This window comes from Phyllosticta citriasiana, assembly GCF_038021145.1.
Source record: "Phyllosticta citriasiana strain CBS 120426 chromosome Unknown IWZ02scaffold_4, whole genome shotgun sequence".
NCBI classification, from domain to species: Eukaryota; Fungi; Ascomycota; class Dothideomycetes; order Botryosphaeriales; family Phyllostictaceae; genus Phyllosticta; species Phyllosticta citriasiana.
In genome coordinates this window covers 1,571,986-1,590,438 of record NW_027117281.1, presented here as the reverse complement: position 1 = coordinate 1,590,438, position 18,453 = coordinate 1,571,986, and the positions used below count along the sequence as shown (strand labels likewise).

Here is an 18,453-nt window from a genome sequence, read left to right as displayed (position 1 = left end):
TACATCAAGTCTCTCCAGAGGAACTTCTCAGCCTTTGTGAAGTCTTTGATCTTATTCGCATGTCCTCGACTAGGCCCCGCGCCAAGGACTGCCACCCCTCCTCCTTGTCATCGGATCCCTCGTGTCTCTGGGCTCCTCCAAGCTCCTCCTTCCCCCTTGAACTCCAAGCTCGCTCATGGTAAAGAGCAGTGGCTCGTCATCATCCAGATTTGCTGCCGCAGAGACAGGCCGAGACGAGAAGCTGTATCGGCTTCCGCCCCTGCTATTCCGCCCGCTTGCAATGCCGCTGTCGCTTTCTCCACGTTCAGAAGCCACGCTGCGACGGCCACTTTCAGTAGAGGTGTTGACGCGTGTGCGGTAGGCGAGACTTGGAGTGGCCGACTGGGCGCCAGAACGAGTGGAGGATGTGCCTTGGGTGGAGCGAGGTCGCTCTCGGAGGACGAGGGGGTCTATGATTGCTCCAGGAGAGGGGTCAGTCTCAGGCGCGTATTTCTCAACGGAATCGCCTTCAGCCCCCGAAGATGATTCCTGCGTGCCCTTGTGCAACAACTCGCTGAGGCTCAAATCTGGGCGGTCTTCTGTGGGAAGAGAGGCACTTCGCATACCAAAGAGCTCAGTATCGTCCTCGAGTTGATTCCGGTGCTGCTGCGCGGCAGACGAACTCCTCCTTGCAAAGGGCCAAGCGCGCGGAGAGGTTGGAATGGCCATGCCAGGACGCTCGTCCTGAGCCGTGGAATCGCTGCCGTTGTCGCCCGTGTCCTCTCCATCGTGGCGGCTACGCGGGTTGCGACTGCGATGTGGCTGCTCATCGTAGTCAATGATGCTGTTAGCACTCAACCGTGACGGTACAGCAGGGGTGTGAGGTGTGTGTGGCGATATTGGTTTGCCAGGCGATGAAGAAGTGGACACAGATGCACCGCCCACCATGCCCGGTACGTTTGCAAGGTTGCGGCTGGACGAGCTGGAAGATCGATGGAGGAGAAGGGATGAAGATATAGAGTCAGAGAGCGCAGCGTTGGATTCACGCATGCGCTGATACTTGGACAGCGCAGCAGTTGTGCGTCTCATGGATGCACCGCGAGACGCCGAGTCTGTGCGATTCAAGCTTTTGAGTTCCTTTTTCTGCTCAAGAAGTTTGAGGAAGTCAGAAATATTCTCCTCATCCGTCTGCACCGAACCGGAGCTTCCTCCCTCCAGGCGCTGCGCCGAAGACGAGGCGCTACCCTTTCCGCTGCTGTTATTATCATCTTCGGTCTTGCTTCCGCCAGCACCAGAAGAAAACCTCGACCGGCGGTTGCTGAAGCTACTGCTGTAACGGGATATCGGGGCAGGCTTGGGAGAGCTCGAAGTCGATGACGCAATTGCAGTTTCGTTTGGCAAGGAGTGACCAGAGGGTGTACGAAGAGCAGCCTGGGGCAGGGCATTCAAAGAACTCCTATTGCGCGTATGTCCGGCACCCTGGCCAGCCCCTGTTGCTCTTCCCAGAGATGTTCCAGGAGAGGGTGGGACATGAGAGCCGGGCACGGGTGATGACGACAGCGATCCAGCCTTGAAGGGATTTGCAGGCTGAAAAGACACTGACGTGCGCCGTGGAGAGGCTGGGCTTGCGGCAACATCACGGAGCGACGACTTGGAACTTGTTGCTGTCCGATGATTTGGTGGTATTTTCTGAGGTGGTGACTCAGGGGAGCCCATATCCTTGGCGGCGCGCAGGGCTGAAATAGGACTGGTTCCAGTCGCCGGGCCGACCTGGTGAAACGTCGACAAGCTCCCATATGCCTGGCCGCGATCCGGTTGTTCCTGATGAAAGTTTCTTCCGGTGGGTAAAGATCCCGGGACGCGGCCAGTTTCACGATCGTGAAACGAAGAAGAGAAGTTGAGGTCGTCCATGCCCATGAAGTGCGAGCTCAGTACCGATTCCTGTTTTTCGACGCGGAAACCAGTATTGGTGCGATATTGCACAGATATGCTCAAGAGCCCGATGGGAGACTTGGTGGGCTCAAAGGCGTGCGTTTGCGCCACCTGCTCGGCTGCTGGATAGAGGGGCAGGTCCAGAGTGTCTCGGCGAGGGCTCTTGAACATGCCGTTCGAGATGCGCCATCTCAGCGGCAAAGAGGGCTGGGCCATTGGATTCCGTGCAACATGTTTGTAGTACTTCCACGCAGGTACTAGTCGCGTAAAGGTACACAGGGAACGGAACAGAGCGATTGCGTTTTTGTAGACATTTGGCAGTGTCGCTCTGACAGTCTCGGGATCCATTTTTTGGTTGTCCGTGACCTCGACCATCCAGCGCTCCAGAATGACCTGGGTGGGCCTGCCAGACCGACTGGATGGCCGCGAGGTCAGAGGAGTCGCCGTCGTCAAAGCCTCAGCTACGTCCCACAACTTCCCGTGCTCGTCCACGATGGCAAGAGCCTCCCCATCCGCCAGATCCTTCAGATCAAGGAATATCTCGATGCACAGCGGAGGCGGAGCCGTATTTACCAGATCGGATGACGTCCACTCCCGGAGATCTTCGTTGTAGACGTCGGTCTCGTCGAGCACAAGACTAAACTGTAGTCACAGTTAGCGTTCCATTTGCGAAACAATCAGACCATGGCATACCCATTTGCTCTGCCGAACTTGGCCCTGTTTATTGGCGACTTGCGGGAGCTGTGTTCTGGACTCTAGAATCGTGAGGGCTGCTTTTTTGTAGAATTGCTTTGGCAGATTAGCATGATTCATGGGAGCGGAGCTTCAAGCAAAACACACCATAATCACCTGTCCAAGCTTCCTCATGGTGGCCTCCTCCTCGAGACCAGCGTCGGAGACATGGTCTCCTCTCTCGATGTAATCCGAGCCGGCATCACTGCGGGCAGTCTGGTATGACGTGACGGTCGAGGCGGACTCGGAGCGATAAGGAGCGGCGTCTCTTGGGTTGTTGGAGCGGGTAGGGTTTGTGCGAGGCGAGTTGGCGGCCGAGGCTCCCCTCGGGGAGGGCCGGGGATGTTGATGCATTGTTCGGATACGGGGGGTCGTGTCGTATGCTTTGAAATGGAAATGCGATGCAAACCAAGGGGGTTTGTAGCGGGTGTTACGGTTGATGTGTTGTGTAGACTTCTTTATATGAAGCCATTACGGGGAGAGCATGGGCAGGTGGAATCTCTGTCGAGCACGCGTCGGCGGTGGGGAATCGCAGGGGAATCGCAGGCGCCAGTGACGAATAGGGTGATGCAGATATGGCTGGATTCAGGCAGCCATGATCAACTTGGTGGTGGTGAGGAGCGTCGAGGGTTGGATTGCCTCAGGTATCAACGAGAGTCGAAGCAGACGTCAAGGTGCGGAGGACTCGAAGGGCGGAGGACGAGGGACGGCAGGAGGGTCGACAAGAGGCGGTGGGGCGAGAGCAGGACGTCGTGGCGAAGGGTCGAGGAGTGTAGATGCAGGGCGGGCGTGGTTGAGGTCAAAGCGACGACTCCTCCATGTGACTGGTACCGGGTGACGGGCGATGACTGTGATAGATAGCGATAGTAGCAAGCAGGGCGGTGGAGCTCGGGCGGCGGCGCGTAGCAGGCGGTTGAGCGCACGGTAAGCGGGGCGGCCAGGTGATTAGGAGAGAGGTTGAGAGAGAGGAGCGAGAGAAAGAGGATTTGGCGGAGAGAGGGAGGTAGTGTGGTAGGAGTTGAGATTGGCGGCGGCGGGATGGGGTTGGTTGGTTGGTTGGTTTGGTTTAGTTTTCTGGCACACACGACTGGGGGAGCTCCAGCTTCCTGGAGGGTTGTACTGTACGAGTGAGTGATTGGGCGATCCTGGAGCAAGCGGCCGGCCATGCTCCCGGCCACACTTGGCCCACCCCACACGACCACGACGCAGGTGATGATGATGATGATGGTGGTGGTGGTGGTTCCATGGCGCCCTGTAGGGAGGGAGGGAGGTAGGTAGGTAGGTAGGTAGGTAATCATCACGACCTGCGCAGGATTGCTTTCCTCTCTCTCTCTCTCTCTCTCTCTCTCTCTCGCCTCAGGATGCGCCGCCGAGAAAGATCCGACATGTACCCTTCGGTTCCTTCCCCTACCTACCTACGCAACGACAACGACCGGTCAGCCGCCGCGCCCGCGTGCTGTTCATGATGATTCGTCTCGACTTTTCGTCGCCTTCAAGCAGTTCCGCCTCGCCGCCGCCACCCTCGCTCGCCTGTCAACTTGCCAGGCGCAATGATAATTCCTGCATCGCACACTTCGCCCATTCACATTCACCACTACACCATTGTGACCCAGCGCCTCAACACACGCAGTGCGCGCTCAGGGCGGCCAATCACCCTCTTATCTGCGTCGTGCTTACACCTCAGGCTGTGCGACAAAGGGTCTCTTCGGACCACCTCTGGCGCCTCCGCACTCGGCCATATACTGCCATCCATCATCTCCTCACACACGCATCTCTATCTAGGTACATATGTACTGTACAGTACATGCAGCACACTCAGTCATACCCAGTGCAGCTTGTAGCTCCAGACTGCGGGCATCCTTGACTCGCATGGCCGCTCAACCTTAGTCGGTCGGGTCCAGAGAGGCACAAAAAGCAAACAAATAATCGTTTATTATTTGCTTGACATCATGGCTCCATGGGCGCTTAGGTCGCGTTCCAAGTGATGACGCGCCTATCTGTCTGCTAAAAGAGGCACCTGCCTAGGCGGTAGGCACATGTAGTCATCAGGCTACCCGCCTGCCGCCGCCGCGCCGTAGTCATCAGTCGTCAGTTATCGCACAAGCAGCCCGTTCAACGAGGGGATGGAGCGAGGGCGCACAAGATGACGTCGTGTCCACTCTCATCGGCGGCTGTCGCCGTTCTGTACACCTCTCTCTGCTCTAGCCAGCCTGTCTGACACCACCTCCACTGCCCGGTAGCTAGGCAAAGTAGATACTGTGCTGTCCTGCCGCCAAAATTTCCCACGCCCTCCTACCTACCTGCCCTCCTTTGACGTGGCGCCCGCCTGCGTTGACGATGTGATGGCCAAAAAACACGCTTCCCTTCTCTCTCTCCTGAGGTCCCGTGCCTGTCCATCATCATGCCCGTGGAAAGATGATGCGAAAAGGGGAGCAACAACAGCAGAAACAGGACCCAGCACGCGGCCACGCATCGTGCATCCTTGCGGCTGGCTGGCTGGCTGGCTGGCTGCATTCGTCGGCAGGCAGTCACGACTCGCGACTCACGACCTAATCACGTCCCAAAGGCCGCTGGCTGGCGCCATCGTCTCATCCCATCGGATGCCTCTCAGGTCGTCCCGTCACGAACGAAACGAACGCCCTCACGTGCTCACTTACTCGGGAGGGAGGGCTGGCCTCGCCTCGCCTCGCCTCGCCTCGCCTCGCCTCACCTTCATTTGGCCTCGAGGCGAGCGAACGACGTCGGACCGCTGCGGCCGCTTGCTCTTTTGTTTTGCCCACCTACCTAGGTCAATTTACCTATCCATTCGACATTCTCCTGCCGCATCATGCAAAACACCACGCAGAGCCGCTGCCGACCGGTATGACGGTGCTTCGCTACCTACCGACTGGCCAGCCGGCTGGCTGCCCTTGAAGTACGAACGCACGCACGCTCGCACGCGACCCGCCGAGCTAAATGTGTGATGAACCGCGTGTGTATGCACTTAGTCACTCAGTCAGTCAGTCAGTCTGTTGGGGTCGAAGGTCTCAGGCCTTCCTAGGCGTGTCGGGTTGCTTGGGCTCAGACGTCATCGAGTGTTTGGCTCCCTCTGCATGGAGAAAGGACATGTTGAAGTGAGTAGGAATAGGGAGGTAGGCCTGGTAGGTATGTTACTGTAGATCTGGAGGCTGACGAGGTAGGTGCCTCGGCCAAGTATCCGAGTCCTCGATACCTACACGTAGGTACACACGTGTGTTTGTGTGGAGGATGGCATTCAGTCCTTGCGTCTGGCGCTCCTCATTCCAGAAGACATAGCATCTTGAGCTACCTATCGTCAGGCGGATTCATGCTAAAGACAGGCAATGCATTCATATATTCATCCGCAACTGCTACAACTACTGTCTAAGAAAAATACCCAACGCCCCAAAAAACAGCACTTCCTACGTCGACTCAGCTCCATCCATCCATCCATCTATAATACATCCACTAACAAACGAAATAAACAATAACCAAAAATAAACACCAGGCACGTCTCAACTCAGTCTCTCCAACACCTCGGTGCCCCTCAACGCCGCGGCCACATGCCACGGCACCGCCCCGCCCCGCGTGCCCTTCATACCGCGCAGCTTGGCCAGCAGCCCCAGATTGCGGTACATGATGAGGAACTCGCGCAGCACCGTGTCGTACGTCGTGCGCGCCGCCTGGTTCGCAAACGGATTGACGCCACCAACGCCGACGCCCTGTCCAGCCGCCGCGCCCGCACCCGCAGCGGATCCAGTGCCGTTGTTGTTGGAGCTACCAGAGCTGCCGCTGTTGCTGCTGCCGTTATTGCTCGTGTTGTTGCCATTGCCGCCACCGCCACCGCCGCCTGGAGATGCCAGCGGGCTGTTTGGGCCCTGTCCGGCGATGCCGCTGTCCATGGGCGCGAGGTTGGCGCCTAACCCCGAGCCCTGCCGCTGTTGATGGTTGTGCGAGCCCGCTGTGCTGCCGATCCAGATCAAGTTGACACTCACGGCAATGGGGCCTCGCGGCGTGTCAGGGTCGGCGACGCTGGCGTTGTTGGCCCCCTCGGCGTCGGCACCGCGCTTGACTAGGTAGCCGCTGGCGAGAGCGGGCCGGAACTCGACCGTCGAGTTGGAGTTGTGCAGGCGGTGCTGCAGGATAACACCCCACGACTCGTCCGTCACGTCGACCAGACGAGCCTCGGGATCGGATGACGGGTCTGGTGCCGTGGTGCTTTCTGAAGGCGTGGCTGTGGGTGTGAAGCCGTGTTGATCAGGAGAGACACCTGGCTGCGGCGTGCCTGGTGTCGAGACCCCTACGCTGTTGGATGATTGGTTTTGAGCTGCCGTCAGTCCGGGTAACGGCGATGTAATGGTGAAGACGGGATTCGGTTCCACGGAAATCAAGGCCGCTCCAATTACAAGAGGACTAGGAATCGCAAGAAGCGCTTGCCACGCTACAAGTTGTCAGAGATCATTCCCAGTTTTGTCTTGGAGACTTACTTTCGACCTCCTCCCGCTCCATGACTCCCGCTCTGGCAATGCAAAGCCGCCAGGTTACCTTTCTGGCTTGCATGATTTCAAGCGAAGTCTGGTAAATTTCCCGAGCCACCTCGACAAATACGCGATTGACTAGACAATATGAGACTGTCGTTTGGTGTTTCCCCGCATTGTCCGTCCAGGCGGCTGTGATCCATGCTCCGTCAAAACTGATGGAGTAACCAACGTGGATGTAAGAGTTCTCCTGTAATAGATTCGAAGGCGGCTCCACTGTGAGGCGAAATGGGATACTTCTGGGGAGCGTCTCTTCAAGCTGTATTGAAGGAGCCGTGCGAATGCTCAAAGCAGTTGGGTCGTCGCTAAGACTTTTTGGAGGGCAACGATCGTAGACCTCTCGCGCCATCTTGGTGAGAAGCGCAGGCTCGAGGATGATTGGCGCTTCAAACGATGCAATGTACTTGATCGGAACCAGTTGAAGAACCACATCTGGTTTCGAGTTGTCAGTGGAAGCAATCGGAAGCGGTGGTCCGTAAGCCTGGAAAAGGGCCCAGAATGCGGAGCAAAGCTGCCAAGTGTTCTGGGGACTTGAAAAAGGATTGACAAGGTAAATGACGATCGCATCTGCTTGCGCGCCGTCTTCAGCCTTGACGAAATGCTTGTAGTTGACTCGTGACAGGACTCTCCCAAGCGTAGCACAAGCATCTCGCATCGCTTGGATGCAACTCTGGGCTGTGATTCTCCAAACTTCGCCATCAATGTTGCTGAATGATGCTGGAACCAGTCCTTCACCTTCTGAGCAGTCAAGGGCGGGACCCCTTAGATGACTACCAAACTTGGCGGCTTCATAAGCCATGCTAATGCTGTCGAGAAAGCCTGACACAGCGTCATTCAAGTCTGGATTGGCCGGATAAACAGAGTAGGCAACGATATTCTTCGAACCGCTGGCTGGTGCCAGCCCAAGGGGCTCCCAGAAAGATAACGCCGGAGGAAGGACATCCCACAAGTCATCACCACGGTTTAGGCGTATGTGAGGCGTGGCAATGGAAAAGAACAAGTTAGCTGCAAAATTAGCTTGATATAGAACAGAGCGCCGCCCGAGAGCAACGTACCGTGAGGATCCGACTGGTTTCGTCTCTGGATGGGTCTCGGTTGGACTTTGGCGCTTGAGACCGGTGGCTCAGGCATCACGTCCTGAATTGTGGCGTACTTGAGCACATCGCAATCATTTGCGTCTTGGAAAGTTTCTTTTACAATTTCTTGGACGGTCTGCATCGGAAGCAGGTCCGGCAATGGAGGCAACGCATAGTCCGGGAGAAGAGAGTAACTGTGGCTGACACTTTGTATCATGTCTGTCGTTGATCAGTCTTGCAACTCTTCTCACCAAAATCGGCCAAATCTTACCCAAGCTGGAGAATATGACCTGATCGACGAGAAGTTGTGTGATGGCAATGATTTCCTTCACACTTAGCGGTTGAGTAATGGGAATCGTCTCCGAGCCGACGTCTGAGGCTGGCGTGGACGCCGCCGAGGTCAACGAGAACGAACCTCGACGGGATCGATTTTCAGCAAGCGCTCGTCCTCTGAACTTGACCTGTGGATTTGGGAGATTTGCCAGGGACCAGTCGTATGGGCCCGGCTCGAATAGAGAAAGCGGAGGAATTTCACTCTGCGCAAGAAGTGAGTCACAATTTCTAGGGACCCGTGGTGACGTGGGCATGATCCCGCGTAGTAGCGAGGATTGAATGGTAGCTTTGTGAAAGATCTGATTGCCAAAACCAAGACAAATGATTGACAGGAGACTTTCGACTCACCGGAACACCATCGATATCCCCCGAGGCGAATTCTTGTGAGTTGTTGTCGAGAGAGATCCCTCCCGGCGTGCTAGCCATTGGAGTGCCTGCAACAGAAGGCTGCCACTTCTTCTGGCCAAGACTAAGAAGTCCAGTGAGTCGAGTTGGTGCAACAAAGACTTGTTCTCCCTCGAGTAATACTGAGCTGGCTGAACTGACACTGCTAGCATCGCTATCGTGATACTCGCGGGTGTCCATTGGAGAACCATCCTTGGAATGATTTGGAGCCATGATTTTTTTGAGGAGATCAGAGACTCCCGCTTGAATCTTGGTCGTCGCAGTTGCTGGGAGTCCACGGGACGGAAGGACTACGGATCTGCCCTCCGAAGTATGTCCCCCTGGGAGCTTGGAATTTCGTGGTGGTGGAGCAAAGTTGAATCGGCCATCGGCTGCGTACTTGGAATCTGCAGCTGCCACTTGTTCACCAAAGTCAACAGCATCAAACATGCTTTTCCGTCGGGGTCCTTTTGTGTCTTCTTTTTCACTAGCCTTGCGGTCTTCGCTTCCGATGTCCGGAACGAAGAGTCTTTGGTTGATCGCAGAAGGACTAAGAGGGGGACTTGGTTCGCGTGGAGTCCTGACATGAGACGTCAAATCGCCAACTCCTTGCAGTAAGGATCCATCTTTCAAGTCTGCGTGCTCTGCTTCGGTTCGACCTGCATGCTCCACCATGTGAATGCCTGATTCAGCTGCACCAGCGGCGGTCCCGAGTTCTCCGCCCGGAGAATACCCTTCTCCGTCATTTGCATGGGTTCCAGCAAGCTGCAAGCCTGGAGAGATGCGCAGACTGCCGTCCGCAGGAGAAGAAGCCTGCTTCGGAGGATCATCAAACACGGGCGGCCCTGACATGTCCATCAGGTCAAAGTCGGCAGCATCTGGATCATCAAAGAAATTGAAGTCGGCTTCAGTGACGTCATTTGCTCCAAACATTTCCTCGTCGATATCGCCAAATAGATCATCGCCGTTGCTTGACCTCGAGGCGTGACCCGTTGCTGAAGCATCGACACCCTGCGGCGGTTCCTGATGCTCGCCCAATGTGCCTCCGGTGGCAAGACCCGATTCAGGCAATATCATTGCATCTTGACCATTGGTTTGTCCTTGTGTTGAGTCACTGGTTTGTCCGGTGATGACTCCATCCATGGGCGTTGGTCCAGAGATATTTGGGGCAAGAACACCATCCGGAGGGGTAGGGTACACGCCGCTGATGGCTTGCAAGTCTCCATAAGCCGAGCCGCGGGAATAGAGTGGAGAGGACGGGTACGTCGCCACTGGATCAGGTGCCACGTGGGTGCTTTCCTCTTGTGACACGCGGGCTTTTCTTCGCGAGTCGAGGGCCTTTTCGCGTTCTGATCTGCCGAGAAACCAGTCCTGAGCTTGCCAAAGGGGATCTCTGAACCCATCCCTGTCACCATTGGCCCACCATCTAATGGCATTGTCAGTTGACTGGACGTCGCTCTCTGGCTCCATTTGTGAAGGTCCGTAGTGGCCATCATCTGTGGTATCTGACACATGAGCAAAGCACAGAGAGGCAGGCCAGAGGCATTCCTGATATCCTCCGCTAGGCAGATCGCAATTGTCCTTTGAGGCCGTTGGATGGGAAATTTGAAGCTGAATACGGGCCCATTGGTTTTCTCCATCCAAATTTCTCAGGATAAGCCCTTTTCTGCGTAGCCAACGCTCAACATCAGCTTTCCATTGCTCGATCTCTCTTGCTTTTTTCGAGTACAACGGGCTGGTGGGCTCTCCTTCGCCTCCGACAGCTTCAGAACCAATATACTTGGCAAGGAGTCCGCTCGGGGCGACGCGGAAAATCTTGCCTGCCTGGTCATCTGCTAGATCCCGTGACTTGAATGTCGGCTCAAGCTGATAAAAGACCAGCCGGTCTGATACAGATGTAGAAATTACAAGGGTTCCAGACGTCGAAAGATGGACATCCAAGGACAAGATGAAAAACTTGTTCCGGCTTTGCTGATTTGGGACGTCATCATCATTATTTTGACTTTGCGTTAGTCGTGTGCATGAAATGAAAGTGCGATAATTCAGGGGTATCATTTTCTGAGAAATGGACAACTGGTAGGAAATCGAGGTGGTGACGGCAGCGATGAGCGCCTCGTATATCGCAAGCGGGTCATGCTGCTTGCCGGACTCAGATGAAGTCGTCGATGCGAGATTCGGTTGGCTATTTTGCTGAAAAGCTCTGGCGTTTGCTGCACGTGCATTCGTTGTGTTGGGGCCTGATCCAGCTCCAGACTGGGCGGAGAAGCCAGGAGTTCGCCCAGCGAATTTGGCCAATTCAGATGCTTTCAATGTTGCTTCGGATACATCTTACGGCGGTGAGGACCTAGCAAACGATGTAGAACGGGCCATGACATACTCTGTAGGTGAGGCACGTGGCCCTGCTGTTCTCTTTGCAAAGAGTCTTGATCAAGTACCGGAGGAGTTGGTCCAGATTCAAATAGCCACAGGAGAAGCCTATCTCTGTCTAGAAAGACGAGATGCCTTGAAGTGCGCAAGATGGTCTCGACAGTGCTCAGCTCTTCGATTTGCGTGGTGCGGCTACTGGATCCCTCAAGGCTGGACTTGGCGGACAAAGTGCGGTAAGAAATGGCGCTGTATCCGCCCTAGAAACGCTTAGAATGGAATTGGAGACGGAATTTTGAGAGGCATTATTCTTACAACAGCAGTCACACTGGTGCTACTGGACTTGAGGGAATCCATTTGCCAAGAGTAGACAAGGCTAGGGGACGCTGAGACGATGAACGCTTTCCAAGCCCACAATGGCAGTAGCAACAAAGCACCTCATCAAAGCAAGATGAGTCGAGAGAGAGCCTCGATCAAGAGGAATGGGGACCGAGATGCAGGGCTTGCCCTGTTTGAGGCTCAGAAAGCGATATGTCGGCGCGCGCAACCAGGGTTGACTTGGACACCTGCATCGTTGACCGAGACGGAAAAGGTCAGAAGTCGAAGGAGCACTCGGCCCAGTGATGACAGATGGAAGTCGAGGCCAAGAGGGGAGGGTATCAAGAAGGAAAGGCGCTTGAAGGACGACATTTGTGAGTTGCGGTGCGGCGTTCAGGGCCATCCGATGGAGCGCCTCGCACGGACCACATCAGTCCTTCTGACGCGCTAAGTCCGCGCGTATCCCCGGCTCTGGCGCGGAACTTTTTCCAACCACGACACGCCGCAATCCTCGTCCACCACGCCGTCATGAAGGTCACCAACCACTCGGATGTGCCCGTCTACACCATATCGGGCTCCCACACAGCCCGACCGCTGCCAGACTGGCTGGCTCGCAAGAGAAAGCGCAGTCTGAAGCAGGACCCAGAATTCGCCAACCGCATCGAGCTTCTTCAGGACTTTGAGTTCGAGGAAGCCAGCCAGTGCGTCCGCGTCAGCGAAGATGGCGACTGGGTAATGAGCACGGGAACCTACAAACCGCAAATCCACACCCACTACCTGCCGCATCTGTCCCTGTCTTGGACCCGCCACACAAACACCGTCAACGAAACATTCATTCTCCTGTCCTCCGACTACTCCAAGTCCCTCCACCTTCAGACCGACCGCTTCCTCGAATTTCAAACCCCAGGAGGTCTCCACTACTCCACCAGGATACCCAGATATGGTAGAGACCTCAAATACGATCGACGATCGACCGAAGCTCTTGTCCCCGCCGTCGGCGTCAACCATGACGGCATGGGAGAGGTGTTTCGACTCAACCTGGAGCTCGGACGTTTCATGAAAGGCTACGAGATTGACGTTGGTGGCGATGACTTTACGTCTGCAGGTGGGGGTGCGCTGCAGGGTGGAATCAACACAGGCAGTGTCAATGTTGGGGCAATCGCAGAGGAGTCGCACAACCTCCTTGGTTTTGGTACATCGTTGGGCACTGTCGAGTTTTGGGATCCACGGTCAAGAAGCAGAGTAGGAATCTTGGGTCCTCCTCCAGACGCATCATTCATGGACGAAAGAGTGGGCATCAGCGCCCTCGAATTCGATCGCAGTGGCCTGACTCTCGCCAGCGGAACGTCAAACGGGCTCGTCTACTTGTACGACCTGCGTTCTCCTGTTCCGCTCCTCAAAAAGGACCAAGGCTTCGGCCTTCCCATCCAGAATCTCATCTTCCTCCAGCCATCCACGGCCACGGCACAACAAATCAACGAGCCCAAGATCTTGTCGGCTGACAAAAGAATCATCAAAATCTGGGATCCGCAGGACGGAAAACCCTGGACGCACGTGGAGCCTGCCGTCGACTTGCATCACGTCGAATGGTGCAAAGACAGCGGTATGCTGCTCACGGCTAACGAAGGCAAACAGCAACATTCATTCTTCATTCCGCAGCTGGGCCCTGCGCCGAAATGGTGCGCGTTCCTGGACAACGTGGTTGAAGAAATGGCCGAAGATCCAGACGACCCCAACGCCTTTGGCGGCAAGTCGGCCGGAGAGGTCTACGACAACTACAAGTTTCTTACGCTCAAGGAACTCGAGCAGCTCAACATGGCCCATCTCATTGGCACCACAAGCCTGCTGCGACCCTACATGCACGGATACTTTGTTGCTCAGAAACTCTATGAGGAGGCCCGACTCATCAACCAGCCAGAGCTGTGGCAGGAGCAGCGCGCCAAGAGCATCCAGGAGCGCATCAACAAGGAGCGCGAATCGCGCATCCGTGGCTCCAAGAAGGTTCAGGTCAAGGTCAACCGCAAGCTTGCGGAGAAGATGCTCGAACGGGAAGAAAAGAACGAGCGGCGGCGGGCACGCCGCGTGCTCGAGCGCGGTGGCGACGAGGACGCTGTACAAGCACCTTCCAAGGCCGTCGATGGCGTCGAAGCCGATGGAGATGACGCCGCGGCCGAGGAGGCGCCCAAGGCAGGAGGCAACAAACTGCTCAGCGATCCACGTTTCTCGAAACTGTTCCAGGACGAAGACTTTGAGGTCGACGAGACCAGCCGTGAGTTCCAGAGCATCAACCCGAGCACCAACGTCAAGAAGCCTCAAGGCCTCACTGCTGTGGAAGAAGAGGCACTGGACGAACGTAGGGGCTCGAGCGACGAAGACAGCGATAGCGATAGCGATGAAGAGGAGCAGCGCCCGGCTAAGCGGACGCAGCCCTCGAAAGAGCAGGACAGGGATGTAGGCCGCATCTCGTCATCTTCGTACAAGAAATCTGGGCACCGGCCCTTGCCGCAGATGGTTGTCTCGTCATCGAACAAGAAGCAAGGCCAAGCCAAGGCCAAGTCCTTTGGTGCGCTGGCAGCTAACTTGAAGGAAAAGAGGAGAGGCGAGCCCAGAGCCGGCGGACTTGGTGTAGTAGGCGAGAAGGAGATTACTTTCGCGCCGGCTCAAAAGCAAAAGGGCAAGAAGTTTGAGGAAGACGGCGGTGACGCAGACAAGGACGGCCGCAGCAGAAAGAGAATGGAGAGGAGAAGCGCGAGTGGCAACACATTTAGGAAGATGTAGGGTTGTGTTGATACCCATGGTGCTTTGGAGTTGGGACCAGGAAAAGCTTGCGATTTCTTTGCATGTCCAAAATGGTTGTAATTGAAGGCTGAAGATGTGTTTGTAGTGGGAGTCGCGAAGCGTCTAGGATGGTGGAGCCATGCAGGGGGATCCTTGGGTGCTTCACCTACACCCTACACCTCTACTACTCAGGCTCTCTCAAGAAGCGCGGCGTCAAGTCTTGTCACCAGCGCATTGCTACAGAATGTTTCCCAGTCGTCTCTGCTTCCAATTATCGGCTGCTGGGGCGTGTCGAGATTTGGTGTTTTCCGTGGGATGTCCGCGGACTTGGGCGATTTTGGTCGTCTCGCGCCAGACTAATCTTCAATCACGACATCGCACCTCACTCCCCACCTCTTCCGCGCCCGTCCTGTTGCCTGCATCAACCACCTGCGCTGGCGCCATTGCATGGCGGCCGCTCTGATGTCAGGAAAGCCTTTCTTTGTAACCGGACTACCGCTGATGGTGTGCTCTGTATGGAGCTGGGTGCGCGCGTCGTCTTGCCTTATGCCGTTCTATCCTTTTACTCAACTTTCATTTGCTCCACTTCTTCTTCTCTCGTCCGTCGTCCTTCCCCCTTGCCTTATTTAGCCTCGCGCATGTCTTGCGCTAGTCTGTCTGACGTCTGCCGACTTCCTTCTCTCCGTACAAAGTGTGGCACACTGAGATTGATATCTTCCCTCATTCGCACCTCGAATACGCCCGCACTAATCCGCGGCGTTGGCTCCGCCTGACCCGCCACGACTTAATCGACAACCATCTGCGCGGCATCCTCGTCGGGTGCCTTGGACCCAATCCATCTGGCAGAGCAAAGGCAGCATCGATACGAGAAAAATGACGTCTTCAACAGAAAAATACTCCTCCGAAGACAAGACCGCCCGTCCCATTGGTACTGAAAATGCGTCCTCGGATGCCGAGTACGACGACATTGAGACGGGCGCAGTGGATGAGAAGAAGCTGTTAGGCAAATTGGATCTTCGACTCCTGCCTGGAGTAGCTGTCCTTTACTTACTCTCGTTTCTGGATCGCAGTAATGGTAAGTCTTTGGAGCTCAAATTACAAGAACCGCGAGTGTCAGCGAAATATACTAATACTTGGCTGCAGTGGCGAATGCAAAGCTCGAAGGACTGACTAAAGATTTGAGCATGAGTAAGTCGACGTAGATCATGGGTCGATCGTTGATTGCATCTAACGTAGTCTGTAGCTGGGAACCAATACCTCACTAGTCTCACGCTCTACTTTGTCGGTTACGTCCTATTCGAGGTAAATCCCCATCTACATGTCCCTCGATCAACCTTTCCTGCTCTTCGCCCCCTGATTTCAATTTTGTCCCCCTTGGTCCATCAAGCTCACAGCAACATCTCAGATCCCGTGCAATATAATCCTTAAACGCACGACGCCAAAGATGTGGCTACCGACGCTAACCCTGGTCTGGGGTATCGTGGCGACTTTGATGGGCGTCACTCAGAACATGGAAGGGTTCTTCGCCGTCCGCTTCTTTCTGGGCGTTACAGAGAGTGGCCTCTTTCCCGGTGTCGTCTACTACTTGTCCAACTGGTACAAGCGCACTGAGCGAGTCTACCGTGTTGCTCTCTTCTTTAGTGCCGCGAGTCTTGCCGGTGCGTTTGGTGGCATTCTAGCTTTCGGTATCGGAAAGATGAATGGTGTTGCGGACCTAAAGGGCTGGCGCTGGATTTTCATCATCGAAGGCAAGTTTTAAACATTTGACTATTGACTATCTACTTTCCAGGCAACACTGGATCTCTAACATCGCACACAGGTCTCCTCACAGTGGTCGTCTCCCTCTTTGGCTACCTCTTCATCAACAACTACCCTTCGACAGCCGGATTTCTTTCTCCCAAAGAGCGCAAGGTAGTCCTGTCCCGTCTAACAAGCGACTCCGACTCGACCGCCGACGAGCCCTTCAACTGGAACGCTGTCCTCACCTGTCTCCGCGACCCCAAATGCTGGCTCTACGGCGCAGTCTTCCACTCGCTGTCGCTCCCGCTCTACACCCTCTCCCTCTTCCTCCCCACCATCATCAAAGACCTAGGCTACACGGCCGCGCGCTCCCAGCTCCTCACAGTCCCGCCCTACGCCCTCGCCACCCTCCTCACCATCGCCGTAGCCATCATGTCCGAGCGCCTACACCACCGCTCGTCCTTCATGATCGGCGCCGCCATCCTCGCCGTCGCCGGCTACGCCATCCTCATCGGCAACGCCGATCGCGTCTCGTCGCGCCCGGGCGTCTCGTACGCCGGCACCTTCCTCGCCGCCGCCGGCATCTATCCCGCTACGGCCCTCGGCCTCGCCTGGCCCGCCATGAACGTCGCCGGCCAGACTAAGCGCGCCACCTCTTGCGCGCTGCAGATTTCCGTCGGCAATCTCGGCGCCGTCATTGGTACGCAGATTTACCGGCCGCGCATGGCGCCAGGATATGTTACCGGACATGCCGTTGCGCTGACTTATATGGCGGCCAATGCGATGATCGTCGGTCTTTTGTGGTTTGTATTGACGCGGGAAAATCGCCGGAAAGAGAGCGAGTTGGGGGCGGCGGGGTCGGAGGCCCCAACCGGCCAGATGAGGGGCGATGAGGATTTGAGGTGGAAGTTTAAGGTTTGAATCTGGTCTTGGGAGGCTGGTTTGTGGTGTCTTGATTCCCTCAGTTGACGGGGCGCAGGTGGCTGTGCGCTTTGGATAGAATGTGCAATCTTGGCTTTGACCTCCAATTGACTTTTTGGGCCGCAAGTGTTGATTGCCTCCTTGAGCGATGATCAAACGCTGGGAACCCAATGAAGTAAGAAAGAAGCGAAGTCACGCTAGACTGAAGGACCCGGTCGCCGCATTTCTGACAAGATCCCGGCGCATTGAAAAGGATGGTGTCCGAAAGAATTCGCAACAGATCTAGGTTACTGACTTTTCTGGGGTGTTTCCTCTGTGTCCACTATCTCATCCGGTAACATCATTGTCAGAGCGCCATCTCCTATGCAAGCCTGAAGCTGTTCGTGCAGGTCATCGGGAAGGGGACAAGGAGTCTCAAATCTCACATCCTCATCCCCATTCCAATCTCCCTCCAAAACCTCATCATCATTATCATCATCGCCCTCATCCTCATCATGATCAAACTCCTCTCCCAAAGAATCACGCAGGCAACCATACTCCCACATCGCCAAACCCCACATCTCCATAGCCTCCCTCGACGAATCAGCAAGGCCCTCATTCCTCCTCCTCAACTCTTCATTCCTTTGCCTCAGCTCCTCCACCTCACCCATTTTGTCCATCAACGCCTCGCGATAGCCCTCTGCCTCCTCTTCAAGCACCTCATTGCGCCGGCTCACCTCGGTATTCTCGCTCAACACCCGATTGACCTCGAGCGCCTGGGCAGTCAATTGCTTTTGGAAGTTCGACTTGGCTGATTCGAGTTTGCGGACGACGCGGCTTCGCTTCTCTATGCTTAGAGCACATGCATCGTGTCGTCGACCAGCGTGGGCCACTCATAACAGTGGCGGGCTTACTCGATGTAGTTCTTGCTCGGCGAAATCGACATTCTCTTGCAATTCGCGCACTCTTCTTGCGAGGATCCTGTTTTGCTTTGCCTCGTTGCCGCCGCTGCGAGGATTGGTGTCGTGACTGGTACTCAGGCTGAAGTCGTTTGTGGGGTGCTGATTCGGAGCCGACGACGCTTTTGCTGAGTTGGTTCTGGGCGTTCGAGGGTCTGGTGATGATGGATTCTTGTTCCGCCTGGATGGAGCCTGCGGTGTTGGGGGTTTGGGTTTCTTCTCTGTGATTGGAGGCATGACTGTTAGGCGTCTGCGGTGAAAGGGAAAGTTGTGTGGACAGAGAGAGAGAAAAGAGATGAAAAATGCGACTGCATTTTAACCCTGAACAGCAGAGAAGAAATTTGCAGCGTGAAAAGGCGAGCGTTGGCAATGTGAACTTGGCTTTGTGTGACAGGATTGCAGGGTAGTCCTAAACACCACAGA

The 18,453-nt window shown here is 55.6% G+C and overlaps 5 protein-coding genes across 5 annotated transcripts; 2 read left to right on the top strand and 3 right to left on the bottom strand.

Moving 5' to 3' along the window:
• Positions 1-24: 24 nt before the first annotated feature.
• IWZ02DRAFT_212595 (autophagy-related protein 13) lies at positions 25-3,143 on the bottom strand. Its single transcript, XM_066762710.1, has 3 exons — positions 2,752-3,143; positions 2,605-2,700; positions 25-2,553 (listed from the first exon to the last, which is right to left on the bottom strand). The coding sequence occupies exons 1-3, from the start codon at positions 2,995-2,997 to the stop codon at positions 70-72; spliced, it is 2,826 nt and encodes a 941-aa protein (XP_066624721.1). The 5' UTR covers positions 2,998-3,143; the 3' UTR covers positions 25-69.
• Positions 3,144-5,880: 2,737 nt separating this feature from the next.
• On the bottom strand, positions 5,881-11,773 carry IWZ02DRAFT_212591 (mediator complex subunit 13 C-terminal-domain-containing protein). Its single transcript, XM_066762709.1, has 7 exons — positions 11,651-11,773; positions 11,349-11,595; positions 8,936-11,298; positions 8,526-8,790; positions 8,234-8,473; positions 7,128-8,183; positions 5,881-7,081 (listed from the first exon to the last, which is right to left on the bottom strand). Exons 1-7 carry the CDS (start codon positions 11,690-11,692, stop codon positions 6,156-6,158), a joined length of 5,139 nt encoding a protein of 1,712 aa, XP_066624720.1. The 5' UTR covers positions 11,693-11,773; the 3' UTR covers positions 5,881-6,155.
• Positions 11,774-12,117: 344 nt separating this feature from the next.
• On the top strand, positions 12,118-14,868 carry IWZ02DRAFT_212562 (WD repeat protein). The gene has a single exon (XM_066762708.1). It carries the CDS (start codon positions 12,182-12,184, stop codon positions 14,429-14,431), a length of 2,250 nt encoding a protein of 749 aa, XP_066624719.1. The 5' UTR covers positions 12,118-12,181; the 3' UTR covers positions 14,432-14,868.
• A 315-nt stretch (positions 14,869-15,183) lies between these two features.
• IWZ02DRAFT_212559 (major facilitator superfamily domain-containing protein) lies at positions 15,184-17,442 on the top strand. The gene is made up of 5 exons (XM_066762707.1): positions 15,184-15,506; positions 15,575-15,619; positions 15,675-15,733; positions 15,837-16,179; positions 16,251-17,442. The coding sequence occupies exons 1-5, from the start codon at positions 15,305-15,307 to the stop codon at positions 17,090-17,092; spliced, it is 1,491 nt and encodes a 496-aa protein (XP_066624718.1). The 5' UTR covers positions 15,184-15,304; the 3' UTR covers positions 17,093-17,442.
• IWZ02DRAFT_431689 (uncharacterized protein) lies at positions 17,380-18,267 on the bottom strand (the record flags this gene model as incomplete). Its single annotated transcript, XM_066766182.1, has 2 exons — positions 17,380-17,913; positions 17,986-18,267. The coding sequence occupies 2 exons, from the start codon at positions 18,265-18,267 to the stop codon at positions 17,380-17,382; spliced, it is 816 nt and encodes a 271-aa protein (XP_066624717.1).
• Positions 18,268-18,453: the final 186 nt, after the last annotated feature.